The sequence below is a fragment of the Danio rerio genome, chromosome 3, assembly GCF_052040795.2.
Source record: "Danio rerio strain M-AB ecotype USA chromosome 3, GRCz13ab, whole genome shotgun sequence".
NCBI classification, from domain to species: Eukaryota; Metazoa; Chordata; class Actinopteri; order Cypriniformes; family Danionidae; genus Danio; species Danio rerio.
This window is the reverse complement of record NC_141023.1, coordinates 63,700,001-63,712,872: the sequence shown is the minus strand read 5'-3', so window position 1 is coordinate 63,712,872 and position 12,872 is coordinate 63,700,001. Positions and strand designations below refer to the sequence as shown.

Below are 12,872 nucleotides of genomic sequence, written 5' to 3'. Positions count from 1 at the left end.
TACCGGGGCTTCCAGCTAACTCTATCAAGCCCCCAGAACGCAGCAGCACGAGTGGTCTTCAATGAACCTAAACGAGCACATGTCACTCCGCTGCTCATTCGTTTGCACTGGCTGCCAGTTGCTGCTTGCATCATATTCAAAGCTCTGATGTTTGCCTACAAAGTGACTTCAGGCCTTGCTCCTTCTTATCTGCTCTCACTTCTGCAGATCTATGTGCCCTCCAGAAACTTGCGTTCTGTGAATGAACGTCGCCTCGTGGTTCCATCCCAAAGAGGGAAGAAATCACTTTCGCGAACGCTCACACTCAATCTGCCCAGTTGGTGGAATGAACTCCCTAACTGCATCAGAACAGCAGAGTCACTCGCTACTTTCAAGAAACGACTAAAAACTAAACTATTTAGTCTCCACTTCACTTCCTAACCTGCAATTGCCTCTCTGAATATCACACTAACTGTACCCAAAAAAAATTTTAATAAAATACTAATACTACTAATACTTTCCTTCTTAGACTTTACAGACCTGAAACTTGCCTATAGCACTTATTCATTGTTGCTCTTATAGTTGTGTAAATTGCTTCCTTGTCCTCATTTGTAAGTCGCTTTGGATAAAAGCGTCTGCTAAATGACAATGTAAATGTAAATGTAAATGTTAACAATGTATCACTAGCCTCCTCTTTCCACAGCACCACCGCTCTAGATCTGCTATAAGGTTCTCTCTGCTCTCTTCACAGTAGCATAATGCTGATACTGTGTTTAATTATTATCGTTTCAGTAGAGAATGGCCTCTCAGAAAACACAGCCCAAAGAAAAGACGAGGATGAGGATGACAGAGATGAAGTCTTCACTGTGGAGCTAAAGAAAGGCCCTCATGGTCTCGGGCTGGCGTTGGTGGATGGACAGGTGAGAATTAACTACGTCCTACTTTTCACCCTTGTGCTAGAGTAAACTGCTCTCCTGGACTTGTGTACAACATCGTACAGGGTGTCCGTAGGGTCTTAAAAAGTAATTAAAGTTGATAAATCAATTATGAGAAAGTTAAAGGTATTTAAAATTCTTAATGACGTTTTTACGAGGTCTTAAATTTTGTTCAAGCATTGTCCAAAGTGTTAGACTCCAAAAAAAGCATAAATAGATTTATTTTCCTCGATCCACGAGATTGGTTCGGGCCGGGTGCATCCGGCTAAGCTCCTTCATCTAGATGATGTCACATAATTTGGGACAAACCATAGAGCGAAACAGACGGCAAAATGGGAAATCGTAAGTTTGCGCAGGCGAAAGACGAGTTTAAACAGTGGCTGAAACCTGTCATTGAAAACAACCACGCAATTTATTCTTTCAAGCTTTGTTTCTTCCGAGTTTTTCCATTGATTTATTTAACTACAACTGTTTATTAAGTTAAAGGTTTGATACTGATTAGAACTTGAAGTGGTGATGAGGTCTTAACATATTATGTTATTAAATCTTAAAAGAGTACTAAAATTGCCTTTAGGATTCCTGCATATACCCTGTCATAACATACTACCATACTACCATTTCTATCATATTACATACCACATTACTGCTTCTACATTGTAGGGAACTGTGCAGACACACTGTGTGTGAATTTTCTGTCATGTTTATTTTTGTTGGAGTAGATTATACACTTTAAAACCCTAATAAGCTAAAGGAACACAAACCATTTGAGGAAACTGAATGCCTTAAAGCATTTAAGTTTAAAATGTAATGTTTAAGAGTGACCTTAATGCACTTGAGTACATGAAAGCATGAGAATGAGCTGTAATGAAAATTTAAGAGAGAAGTGACTTGGACTACAGTTGAAACCAGAAGTGAACATACACTCTAAGAATACGAACATGACCATTTTATTAAAAATGTCTGATGGTAATCATACTAAAACTTCACTATTTTAGGTCCGTTAGGATTACCTAAATGATTTACATTTGCTAAATGCCAGAATCATTTTTTTTTTTTGAATAATTTTAGATTTTTTTTTTCAATTTCTAGACATTCAAACGTTTACACACATTTCCTTGGTATTTTTTAGCTTTGCTTTTAAACTGTATAACTTTGTTCAAATGTTTTGGGTATCCTTCCACAAGCTTCTCACAATATGTCCCACTCCTCCTGACAGAATTTGTGTAACTGAGTCAGAGACTGGCTGTCTCGCTCGCACAAGCTGCTTTAACTCTGCCCACAAATTTTCTATAGGGTTAAGCTCAGGGCTTTGTGATGGCCACTCCAAAACATTCACTCTGTTGTCCTTAAAGCACATTTGAACTTATGTGGCAGTATGCTTCGGGTCTTGGTCTGATTGGAAGACCCATTTGTGGCCAAGTTTTAATTTCCTGGCTGATGTCTCGAGATGTTGCTTCAGTATTTCTACATAATGTTCTTTCTTCATGATGCTATCTATGCTGTGAAGTGGACCAGTCCCCCCTGCAGCAAAACAGCCCTACAACATGATGCTGCTGCCCCCATACTTCACAGTTGGGATGGGGTTCCTAGGCTTGTAAGGGTTCCCCTTTGTCCTCTAAATTTAACACTGGTCATTATGGCCAAACAGTTCAATCTTAGCTCCATCAGAGCACAGGACATGTCTACAAAAAATGTGTCTTTTCCCAGTGTAATTCCGCACATTGTAATCTGGCTTTTTTGTTGATTCTGGCTTGTTGATTGTTGATGAGTGTGTTCGAGGTTTTCCTTAAATATATTCTACAGTTGTGCCTTCAATTAACTCAAATGTTGTCAATTAGCCAATCAGAAACTTCCAAACTTTTTCAGAGGCAGAATAATCTTTTTGTATGTAAACTGGACTTTTAAGAAAAGATATAAAAATTTTTCAAAAAATCTCTCTCTTATTATTCTGCTATTAAGCTTAAGAGAAACACATGTGATCATTCTAACTTACCTGAAAGAAAAAAAAGTTTAGTCACATTAACATCTGACTTTTTTTTTTAAATGGTTATGTGCCTTTTTATACAGTGTATGTAAACTTCTTCTGGTTTCAACTGTCTTAACCCAGCTTACTTTTTTTTCTAAGAACTTTTAAGTCTGTTTTTGGCTGTGGAAATAAAAAAAAAATATCTGGTATTCTTGACATTATAGAATAAAGAAGTTATTAAGATGTTCCTGTAATGTTGTCACTACTCAGCATTTTATGAGTGTTCGTTTGTAAAAATCCCAAATGTCCAGTTTTCTTAATGTTATTAGAACATCCTTTGAAGATTAGTTTAACGTTCCTGAAACGTTCTGTCAAACACATTGTGCGATCAAGCAGAATCAGTCATTCATTCATTTTCCTTTGGGTTAGTCCCTTCCCAGCAGGCACAGGATGTCAACATGACTTCAGTTAGACGTTGTAACCAGGGCCGGAGCAAGCTAAACTGCCGCTTAAGGCAAAGGACGGTAACGCAGCCCTCAACCCTAATGTGAAGGCGGGGATATAACTGAGGGCGCAGGTGGTAGTGTTGGGGACGCCGCCCTCTCTATTTTGTCGCCCTAAAAGCGGATATAACTGAGGGCGCGGGTGGTGAGGGTAGTGTCGGGGACGCCGCCCTCTCTATTCTGCCACCCTAGGCAGCCGCCTAGGTTGCCTCTATGGACGTGCCAGCCCTGGTTGTACCCCAACATCATTGAACATGAACATGACATCAATGTCCAAGGTCAAACAGACATTGCATTTTGTTTATTTTCTAACGCAACCTAAAAACAACCAAATATTAACTAATTATGTCACGTCTCGACGTTGTGTGGGCGTTACCAATATGACGTCTATCAGATGTTGGATTTTGGTTGCCATACTTGACGAATAAATGTCAGTATTTGACGTAAAAATGATGTTTTGATTTAAGATGTTGGCTAGACATTGGATTTTGGTCACTTTTCAACACAACCAAGTATCAACGTGCATTTTGGGGTCTTTAAAAAGAAGGATAGAACCTGGGTTTGCCTAAAGTTGCACTGAACAACAGCATGATTCCTTTTGGCTTTTTTATTCCCAAAAAGCTGCAGACGTATGCAGTCTCAGTGGGGTTTGGAGCAGATCCACGGTCTCGTAAGGCTGCTTTGTTCACTTCTTCATAGCGTTTGGTCCTGTAAATGACGCTGAATCGCTGACATATGTGTTCGGTATGAGGTGCAGATGGGGGGTAATGTTTTACGAGAAGCTCCTCAGCAGGGGGCGAATGTGTTTGCGTTGGCCACACTGGACCCCTTTTGAAGCCCGTAATGAGTCTGATTGTAAGAAGATCCGCTGCGTTTCCCACAAACACACTGTTTCTGTAGAAAGGTGGAGCTGATGCTGACAATAAGATGTAGAAAGAGCCGGATGACTGGGTGGTTGAGCATTTAGACACAATTAAACATACTTTCCCTTATTGTGCGGTAATAAAGGCGAAATGCAAACACTGTAAAAAATGCTGGGTTCCACACAGTGGATTTGTGTCAAGACAACATAAAGAAATTAAGTTAATGTATTACACTGCAAAAAATGCTTTTCTTACTTAGATTTTTTGTCTTGTTTCTAGTCTAAATATCTAATAATTCCTAAATCAAGAAGAGTTTTCTACACAAGCACAACATATTGTCTTGTTTTGAGAAATAATATGCCAATATTAGGTGAGTTTTTCCTTAAAACAAGCAAAATAATCTGCCAATGGGGTAAGCAAAATAATCTTACGTCAAAAGAAAAAACAAGATTATTTTGCTTACCTCATTGGCAGATTATTTTGCTTGTTTTAAGTAAAAACTCACTTAATATTGGCATATTATTTCTCAAAACAAGGCAATATGTTTTGCTTGTTTAGAAAATGCTTCTTGACATAAGAAATTTTAGATATTTAGACTAGAAACAAGACAAAAAATCTAAGCAAGAAAAGCATTTTTTGCAGTGTAGTCTTCACAAATGTAAGTAGATTGAACATAAAACAGTTAAGTTGTCCCCCAAAAACACAAGAATTGTGTTGTTTGGGCTCATTGTAAACAAGTAGTTTGAGCAGTCATTTTTTTTGAGTGTAGTTTTATATTTGTTTACTTTTTTGCTGTAATAATTTTATTAAATAACAATTGGTGATGAAAAGAATATGATAGAACTTAAGCTGCTTGTTAGAAATCTTGGTATAATTAGCTAATTTAATGAAACAGCATCAGCACAGTATAGCATAGTGTTTCATTTCTGTTGTTGTACAGATCTGTTGTGTGATGGTTATTATTAGGCTTTTTCTTTGACAAAAATTTCATACAAATAATATCATGATGATTGTTGTATTTGCCTTAATGTGGTCTTCTCAGAAATAATCTCTACACATGCTCCTTTATTTGACTGCAGTACTTCCCACATAGCAAAATTTCTTTGGCCCAGCTCTGGCCCAAACAATCAGGTTTTGCTTGGCCCACATGCCGCAGTGAATTACGGTACATGACTGGACCAAATCTGGCTTCCAGACAAGGGTCAAACACGGACCATATCTGGGCCAAGTCTCAGCCAAGTTAATAACTCATAACTGGGCCTGAACTGGGCCAGATAGGTTGGTGTGTCACGATTGCAATGAAATTGATAAACCCATGGAGTGATGCGCTTTAGGCACACTATGGGCACGCTTTTTCTCAAAGTGACCTGATTGGTAGAATTTTTTTTCTTTACTCAAAAATTATTTTAGTGTATTTTAAATGTGGGTCAAGACTGGCCAAACTCACATGGCCCACTTATCACATTTTTAAATCTGGGCCAAATACTACGTTTTTCATCTGGCCCAAATCTTGTGTGCCGCCTTAAAGACGGTGCCACCTCTGCCAAACCCGGGCCATGTTTGGCCCACATGCTGTATGCCAGTGCCGGATGAATGCCTGCTGTGCCAGCTTTATGCCAAATCTGGGCCAGAATTCTTTGCTACTAGGGTTCATTTTTGTCACGTTGAGGTATTACAAAAACAAGGAGTAGATCCAAATGCAGCAAAATATAGTTTAATATATTAAGTAAACAAAGAAGATCCAAATAACAGGCAAGGTACAAAAACTGACAAAACAAACGCAAGTGCAAAAACTAAAAGCACTAAGGTGAATCAAACTAAATCTAAACGGGGATCCAAAAACATGGAGACAATACTAAAAGTGAACAAACAAACCGAACCTAACATGAGGAACTGGAGAACAAAATAAAGCAGGACAGAGCAAAACAGGACTTCAGGTGAAGTTTTTTTTCCTCTCCGCTGTCGCCACTGCCTCGCATGGTTCAGGATCGGTAGAGCTACGCATCGATGAATTTGCTCTTCAGTGTTTGAACTCTCAGTAATGATTAAATCACACTGAACTGAGCTAAACTGAACTGAACTTAAACACTAAAAACTGAACCACACTGTTCCAGTTACTATGACCATTTATGTGAAGCTGCTTTGACACAATCTACACTGTAAAAGCACTATACAAATAAAGCTGACTTGAATTGAATTGAATTGAATTGAATTGAATTGAATTGAATTGAATTGAATTGAATTGAATTGAATTGAATTGAATTGAATTGAATTGAATTGACAGAGCAAAGCAAAATCCAAAGGCAAACTTAACACAACATGACAGGGCTTATAAAAGACAGAACCAATTAGACAACAAGGAACAGCTGGAAACAAGGAGTGATCATGTGAGCAGGCATACAGGAAATAAAAAACAACCAAAACAAGACCTAGTGCCCTCAAGAGTCCACAAGAGGGCACTGCAGCAGGTGTGACGATTTTAGTGTTGCCAGAAATGTCTATGAAAACAAACAAAAGCAAAGCATTTAGAAAAAACACTAAATCCTAAAGCACTTCTTATTTCCACTTTATTAATGCCCTGGTTAATTGAATAATGCTGTATTTATAAACAGTAAAAAGCATTAAATATCAGTACAATAACAGTGGGCTCTATTTTAATGATCTAGGGCATGTTCAAATCCACTTTTGCTATTTTAAGGGTGGGAAAAGCGTTCTGTGTGCCAGGCGCATAGTCTTAAAGAGGTACGGGTGTGTTTTGGACACAATGTGCATTAAACCAATAAGAATCTCATCTTCCATTCTCTTTAAGAGTATATGGCTCATTTGCTCTATACAGTTGAAGTCAAAATTATTAGCCTACTTTTGATTTTTTTTTTTTTAATATTTCCCAAATGATGTTTAACAGAGCAAGGAAATTTTCACAATATGTCGGATAATATTTTTTCTTCTGGAGAAAGTCTTATTTGTTTTATTTCAGCTTAAATAAAAGCAGTTTGAATATTTTTAAAAAGCCATTTTAAGTACAAAATTATTCGCCCCTTTAAGCAATTTCTTTTCGATAGTCTACAGAACAAACCATCGTTATACAATAACTTGCCCAATTACCCTAACCTGCCTAGGTACCCTAATTAACCTAGTTAAGCCTTTAAATGTCACTTAAAGCTGTATAGAAGTGTCTTGAAGAATATCTAGCCAAATATTATTTACTGTCATCATGACAAAGATAAAATAAATCAGTTATTAGAGATGAGCTATTAAAACTATTATGCTTATAAATGTGTTGAAAAAGTCTTTTGACCGCTAAACAGAAATTGAGGAACAATTAAACAGGGGTGCAAATAATTCAGTGAGGCTAATAATCCTGACTTCAACTGTACATGGTGGACTTTGTAAGCAGAAAACTGAACCCTTTATTAGCGAGAAAATGGGTAAAGACCACGTGCATGAGGTTAAAACCATCTACAGAACAAGCCTCCTCCGTTCGTCTCTGAATTTAAAAAACAATGGTGGACACACTCCACTAAAGACATTTAATTTAATTTGTTAAGCACAAATATTTCTTTCAGATCTGTTTTTAAATTCAGTTAGAGTTTTCAGCAAACTAACAAATGAACAATAACAACAAAGTGTGTTCAAAAAAAGAAGTTACATCCAAACCCTAGTAGCAAAGAATTCTGGCCCAGATTTGGCATAGAGCTGGCACAGCCGGCATTCACCCGGCACTGGCATACAGCATGTGGGCCAAACATGGCCAGGGTTTGGCAGAGGTGGCACCGTCTTTAAGGCGGCACACAAGATTTGGGCCAGATGTAAAACGTAGTATTTGGCCCAGATTTAAAAATGTGATAAGTGGGCCATGTGAGTTTGGCCAGTCTTGACCCACATTTAAAATACACTAAAATCATTTTTGAGTAAAGAAAAAAAAATCTACCAATCAGGTCACTTTGAGAAAAAGCGTGCCCATAGTGTGCCTTAAGCGCATCACTCCATGGGTTTATCAGTTTCATTGCAATCGTGACACACCAACCTATCTGGCCTAGTTCAGGCCCAGTTATGAGTTATTAACTTGGCTGAGACTTGGCCCAGATATGGTCCGTGTTTGGCCCTTGTCTGGAAGCCAGATTTGGTATAGTCATGTACCGTAATTCACTGTGGCATGTGGGCCAAGCAAAACCTGATTGTGTGGGCCAGAGCTGGGCCAGAGAAATTTTGCTATGTGGGAACATACTTGCAATTTCTATGCCCCATTTGTTGATGCATACGTCTCTGAAACAATGCACCTTAACACACGTTCTTTAATACACCAAGCAAGTGCAGAAATGGGCACAAATGCTTTTGCTTTTTAAACAATGTGGCGCAAAGGTGAAAATGATTCCTGCGCGTGCCTGAAACTAGCAAAAAACACTTGCGATGCTCATGGCACAGCATTGCAGTGTGTTAAATGTATGATAGGGCCCATGCTGTTTAGTTGGCAGCATGGCAGAGTGGAGGCTACATGAAGCCACTACAAAGCAAAAGGGGCATTTCTGACTTTGTTTGTTCTTCTAAATCATCCAATGATAATGATTTCTCTTACCTAGCCACACCTCAAACTCTTTCGCATTATGATGTGAGCCAATCGGGTTACACTTGTGATCATTTCTTGCTTTCCTCAGGAATCAAACCTACAACCTTGCCATTGTGAGCACTATGCACTATTAGATGAGCTTTAGATTGAGAACGTTGACGTTTTCATTGACTGAACTTCAGGTTTTAGTTTTGAAGATGAAGAAATGACTCGTCTGTAATCTTGTTTTCTGTTGTTTTGGTTTGTGCGGGACAGAAAACTGCTCTGCGGGTGAATGGGGTCTATGTGAAGTCAGTGGTGCCCGATTCTCCAGCGGCCCAGAGCCAGAGCCTGAGAACAGGAGACCGGATCCTCGCCGTCAACGGAGTCAGTCTGGTGGGAATGGACTATCACAGGTGAACACTGAACACATTCAGTACCTGAGTGGGTTTAACCCTTTCAGAGAAAATAGATTCAAGTGTCAAAGGGCTGAAAAAAAACACACTGTTCATTCAATTCAGGCTTATTTTTATAGCACTTTCACAAAAACAAGTATTGTGCTGATTATTGTCATTACATTACAGTCAAAATCAGGAAAATTATGAAAACTATTTCAGTGATATTTGAAAAGATTTGAGTTATTATGAGTAATATCATGAGTATAAAAATCTTGTCAGGCATAATTACACTATATTAATATATAATACTCTATATATAACAGTATGATGAGTGTAAAATACAGTAAAGATCACAGTGCGCTGTTAAAATCCATTGTTTGTGTTGAAGATGAAGGTGTGTTGAGATTGATTGTGTTAGACTGAAGCGTTCACAGATGTTTCTCAGCTCTAAAGCTCAGTCAATAATCCTCCTGTGTTCTGCTGTTTCAGTGGACGAGAGCTCATCCGCACATCAGGAGATTCACTCCGCTTACTGGTGGCCAAAACTGAGTCCATGAGCAGCGCCAGGAACTGCATTACCAGATGCTGAGAAACTACACCATTCACTGATTCACCTGAACCATTTACTGATTCACCTGAACAATTCACTGATTTACTTGGACTATTCGCTGATTCACCTGGACCATTCATGACTCACCAGGTTGATTCATCTGACCTATTTACTGATTCACCAGGTTGAGTCATTGATTCATCTGACCTATTTACTGATTCACCAGGTTGACTCATTGAATTATCTGACCTATTTACTGATTCACCAGGTTGACTCTGTGATTCATCTGACATATTTACTGATTCATCAGGTTGAATCATTGATTCATCTGAACCTTCCACTGATTCACCTAGACAACTCACTGAATAAATGATTCACCTGAATAATTCACTGATTGACCGGGACCAATAAATGATTCACCTAGATGTGGCGCAGTGAGTAGCACAATTGCCTCACAGCAAGAAGGTCGCTGGTTCGAGCCTCGGCTGAGACAGTTGGCATTTCTGTGTGAGGTTTGAATGTTCTCCCCATATTCGTGTGGGTTTCCTCCGGATGGTTCGGTTTCCCCTACAAGTCCAAAGACATGCAGTACAGGTGAATTGGGTATGCTAAAGTGCTGGTAGTTTGTGTGTGTGAGAATTAGAGTGTATGGGTGTTTCCCAGTGATGGGTTGAAGCTGGAAGGGCATCTGCTGCGTAAAACATATGCTGGATAAGTTGGCAGTTCATTCCGCTGTGGCGACCCCAGATTTATAAAGGGACTAAGCTGAAAAGAAAATGAATTAATGACTTAGATGAATCATTGATTCATTTGGACCATTCACTAATTGTTCTGGGCAATTCACTGAATCACTAAATCACCTGGATGATTCACTGATCACCTGGAAGATTCACTGGTTCACCTGGATTCTTCACTGATACATCTAGATGATTCACTGTTTCACCTTGCTGATTCATGTGGACCATTCACTGATTCATCTGGACCATTCACTGATTCATCTGGACCATTCACTGATTCACCTGGATGATTCACTGATTTACCTGTATTATTCACTTATTAGCCTGGTTGATTCATCTGGACCATCCACTGATTCACCTGGACAATTCAATGATTTAATGATTCACCTAGATAATTCACTGATCACCTGTTTGATTCATTTGGACAATTTTCGTATTCATCTGGACAGTTCACGGAATCACTGATTCACCTGGATGATTCAGTGATTCACCTGGATAGTTCAAAAATTAACCTGGGTGATTCAATAATTTATTTGGACCATCCACTGATTCACCTGGATAATGCACTGAATTAATGATTCCCTCGGACAATCCACTGATTCACCTGGACAATTCAATGGTTCATCTGGATGATTCATCTGGGCCATTCTGTGATACAAGGATTCACCTGGAAAATTCACTAAATCTCTGATTCACTTGAGTGATTCAGTGATCAACTGGATGATTCACTAATTAACTGGACAATTCACTGATCAACTGGATGATTCACTGATTCATCTGGATAATTCATTCATTTATCAGGTTGAATCAATGATTTATCTGGAACATACTCTGATTCCCCTGGACAATTCACTGATTCACCTGGAACATACTCTGATTCCCCTGGACAATTCACTGATTCACCAGGACGATCCATTAATGTACCTGGATGATCCACTGAATCACTGGCTGACTGTTCCTCCCTGATTCATTCAAGCTCATCTCAGGAACTGGAGTTCAGTTTTCTGCAGAACCCAAAGGAAAGGCAGTTCAGATTCACTCATTATTGATTCTGTTGTTCTTTTTTCTCTTCTGCTGGTTTACTGCGTGTTTCTGGCTGCTAACGAATGAACTGAATCTTTCTCACATGAACTGAATCATGTTGCTGTAGAGTCATTTATTGTAGTGTTTGTCTCGCGCTGTTCTCTCTGTCCTGCATGTTCCAGTCTACCAGCTGCTTTAATCCAGTCTTTTATTTTGCGTCTGTCATTTTCTGGTTCTCTGTGAGATAGCTGTGGTCCAGACAGGGTTATTTCAGTTTCTTTACAGCTCATATACTGGAGGATAATAATACACATCTCCGTTCTCTGTTCAGAGCATCCAGACGCTGCTGTAAATATCTGACTGTGGTCTGTGTTTAAATATTTAATCATCCTCTGTTTTAAATGCTTCATGTTAATGTTATTAAAGTACCCTTGTGCTGTTTTCATATTGATTTTCTTTTGATATGAGCTGATGCGGGTCAGAGATGATGAGATTCTCCCTCAGCGCCAGTCAAACAGTGTTCAGTTGTGTCATCAGTGTTAGAGATGGCGTTCACATATTTGGTTGTCATATTTATATTGTCAAGTGTTCTTGTACAAGTGTAATAAACAACATTTGATTTCTATTCAAAGTTTTGTTTTTATTATGAGATTCATTTTTTCACCAGCAGTTTAATTTAAAATCTGCATGAAATTTAAATGTTCACACATTCATGTCTTAAAGAAAGCAATGATTAAGGGAAATTAATCTGCTGTCAGTTTTGTTAATTGTCAATCAAAATCTGCCCACTCTGGAAAGCCAGACGATATGATTTTAGCCACGCCCCTTCAACCATTAGATTCCTGTACAGCAAGTGAAAGATGAGAGAGCAAAAAGCAGCCCATGTATGACACATATGTCTGCAGTTCTCAAGTAAACCACATGAGGGCGCCCTTACAACATTCAATAAAGAGCTGCTGCATTCAGTAGAATTTACATCAGCCAAATGTAAATCACATCATTGTCACACATATAACAGATCAATAGTATAGACAATTATAATTATAATTAATTTTAGACTTTTGGAGGATTCAGGTGCTCCATTTAATGCTATATAATCCCTAAATGGTGCAAATTCATAAAAATACATAGATAGCCTAACTAGCCTATATATTCCCTTTTTTAAAAGCGTGTTAAACAATAAACAGTCGGGTATAGTTGAGATTCCTGCAAATACATAAAGGTAAGAATTCTACATGTTTCTCTATTATATGTGCTAATGCAATTCATCCATGAATGCATCTTTAAAACTCCATGTTAGATCAGTCTCCATAACAGGAAAATACTTTATAACTTGCAATTATGACTGTATATTACACAAATCTGAGAAATA

General features: G+C 38.5%; 1 protein-coding gene across 2 annotated transcripts in view; it reads left to right on the top strand.

The window, feature by feature from the left end:
* radil2a (Ras association and DIL domains 2a) overlaps positions 1-12,125 on the top strand; it is an 84,397-nt gene extending 72,272 nt beyond the window's left edge. Inside the window, exons 14-16 of one of the 2 annotated variants that reach the window (XM_087242005.1) lie at positions 775-899; positions 9,069-9,208; positions 9,680-12,125. In XM_087242005.1, coding sequence (XP_087098131.1) covers positions 775-899; positions 9,069-9,208; positions 9,680-9,779 — 365 coding nt within the window. In that variant the 3' untranslated portion in view covers positions 9,780-12,125. 2 annotated transcript variants of the gene reach the window in all.
* The last annotated feature ends 747 nt before the right edge of the window (positions 12,126-12,872 follow it).